This window comes from Drosophila kikkawai, chromosome X, assembly GCF_030179895.1.
Source record: "Drosophila kikkawai strain 14028-0561.14 chromosome X, DkikHiC1v2, whole genome shotgun sequence".
In the NCBI taxonomy this organism is placed as follows: Eukaryota; Metazoa; Arthropoda; class Insecta; order Diptera; family Drosophilidae; genus Drosophila; species Drosophila kikkawai.
In genome coordinates, this window is record NC_091733.1 from 15,514,560 (window position 1) to 15,516,966 (window position 2,407).

The window sequence follows — 2,407 nt, forward strand, 5'->3', positions numbered from 1 at the left end:
TATGTCCCCAAAAGGATTTTTAGAAATTCGAAATACTTTAGAAGATACAGCCTTTTTTGTGAAGCAAGATCTATGCAAAATGAGCTTTTTTCAAACTTCAAACGCGTTTATCTCGAAACCACGTTTTTCGAACTGGCGGCCATGATATCTCCAGTTCAACTGAACCGATTTTCATGAAACAAAGTGCAATCGACGCAGAATTGTCACCATTTTCGGCTGACGGAACAGATTTTTTTTTAAATTTTTTTTTCTATTTTTTTTTTACACTAAACTACAAAAAAAACGCCCGAAATCGAAATTTTTTTTTTGAATGGCCGCCATTTTGTTTAAAAAATTTTTTAAAAAAATCTGTTCCGTCAGCCGAAAATGACATCTATTCTGATTATAACCCCGTTTTTATTTTTCATTTCGGACGCTCTGGAAACCCTGAATCGTGGCCGCCAGGACGACACCTTTTTTTTCGACCACCAAGTTTGAAGTCTCATTACTCTTTGAACAACCCTCGTATCGAGGCAAGAACAACTTTTTTAGTTACTTTGAACATTTTTGAATACAATAAATAAAAAAAGTTTTCAATTATTCTTTGCGTTTTCAAATAAGAATTTTTTTAAAAAGGGTCCAAAAAACAGCTTTTGAATGAGAAGACCCCCTTAATATACTTATCTCTTTTTCGATATTTTACTCGATAATATATATCGTTTGTACCGTTAATGTATCGATTTTGGCCTTAATTATTGATACATTACGTATATATTAATATTTTCCGCCTTCGTAGTAACTTTAACTTAGTAATCTGTTTGAGATTTATAGGATTTATTTATTTTAAAGGATTATTTTTTGTCACCCATATTTTTCGTCATTTTTATATTTAAGCCAACATAATTACAGTGTATTTTAATACACATAATTCCACAAATTTGAAGCCGATACATAAAATCCTATATTTCAATTTACTTATTCATTTTTCCCTACTTTTTTCTTCATAAACCCCAAAAATAAATCCCTAGAATTTTCTCCCAGTGCATTTCCGCGTGGACAACCTGGCCGAAGCCTGGAACTGGGTTGCATTTGGCTGAGTTCATGGTGGGGTAATGGGTTACGGGGAACGGGTAACGGGATGGTCGGGCAACAGGATGCAGGACGCCACCTTTTGCAGCTGCTTCCATGTGTTCATGGCGCAAATAATCGCCGTCATCAACAACAACAAAAACAAGATGGCAGGACAGGATCAGGATGAAGCTAAAGCTGCAGCTAAAGCTGCAGATGGAGATGGAGATGGAGATGGCGATGAGGTTGGAGATTTTTCCTGGAGAGAGCAGCGGAGAGAGTGGGGGATAAAGATGAGTTGAAAGACGTTGACGCTGACGCCATTAGCACCGAGTTTTGCAGCATCAACGACAAACTTTAAATTGTTGCGTCATTACGATTCGAGTTCCTTCTGGAAAGAGTGAGGAGCAACAGGAAGCCAGGATATTTGAGCCTAGCCAAGGCATAAATGTTCCGTTTGCTAGTTGCCCAGAAGCCAGAAGAAATGGCAAAGAAGTAGAAGAAGTCTTGTCCCCGTTTTGCACCAGTGATTGATGTTGCACTTTAAATTTCAGTTGTGTCAGTCAGAGACACACACACACACACACACACTCAACACACACATCCGCAGGCTCCCTAATGACCAGGTGCCACAAATGGTTGCATTCCTGAGAAAGAGCTTAGGGCCAGGATAAATGTCCAGGCCAAACGAAAAATGCAGATACAATAAATATGATAAATAAAAAAATAAGGGTCTAAACTTAAGTTTAAACTATATTTTATTTGTAATAAAAATTAAGGATAAGCAAGGATAGTTATTAAATAAAATTTCCGTAACTTAATTTCAACTAGAATAATGCATAAAATGTAAATTAACGACCCTTTCTCTCTTTCTCTTCGTAATAATATTAAAAGGAAATCATTCCTTTTTTATTTTTGCAAATATATGAGTCTATATCCATCTGTCTTGTCCTCGTATAGCCACTGCCTTTTGCCTTGGTAATCATTTAAATGAACAAATTATAAATTACCCCAATAATGGGATGAAGTCACAGGAGCTGGGAGTCAGGGAGTCAGCGAGTCCGAGAGTCAGGGAGTCGCGGAGTCCGGGAGTGAGGCAGTCAGGCAGTCCAAAGTCCAGAGTCAGGAGTCACGTTCAGGCCACGCACATATATTTTATATGCAATGCATTCATATATGCACATCTATATACATATATAATGCTATATATGCCATATATTATATATTGCGGCGATTGCATCGCAACGACAATTTTGGCTCATTATAAATTTGCCTTAATTTTAATGCAAAATGTTCCTGCCGCAGTCTGTCTGACTGCCTGCTTCCCCTCGTTCCTCGTTGTGTGTGACTGGCACAGTGC

General features: G+C 37.7%; 1 protein-coding gene across 1 annotated transcript; it reads left to right on the forward strand.

Annotated features, from left to right (window-relative positions):
* Window positions 1–1,091: 1,091 nt before the first annotated feature.
* Window positions 1,092–1,408, forward strand: LOC108079997 (uncharacterized). The gene is made up of 2 exons (XM_017174563.1): window positions 1,092–1,284; window positions 1,320–1,408. The coding sequence occupies exons 1-2, from the start codon at window positions 1,092–1,094 to the stop codon at window positions 1,406–1,408; spliced, it is 282 nt and encodes a 93-aa protein (XP_017030052.1).
* Window positions 1,409–2,407: the final 999 nt, after the last annotated feature.

What these genes read in the sequence shown, in the direction of transcription:
- LOC108079997 (XM_017174563.1), top strand. Translation starts at nt 1,092, where the DNA reads ATGGGTTACGGGGAACGGGTAACGGGATGGTCGGGCAACAGGATGCAG. An exon ending in TGGAGATGGAGATGGAGATG is followed by an intron (nt 1,285 to 1,319) that starts GCGATGAGGTTG and finishes TGGAGAGAGCAG; the next exon opens with CGGAGAGAGTGGGGGATAAA.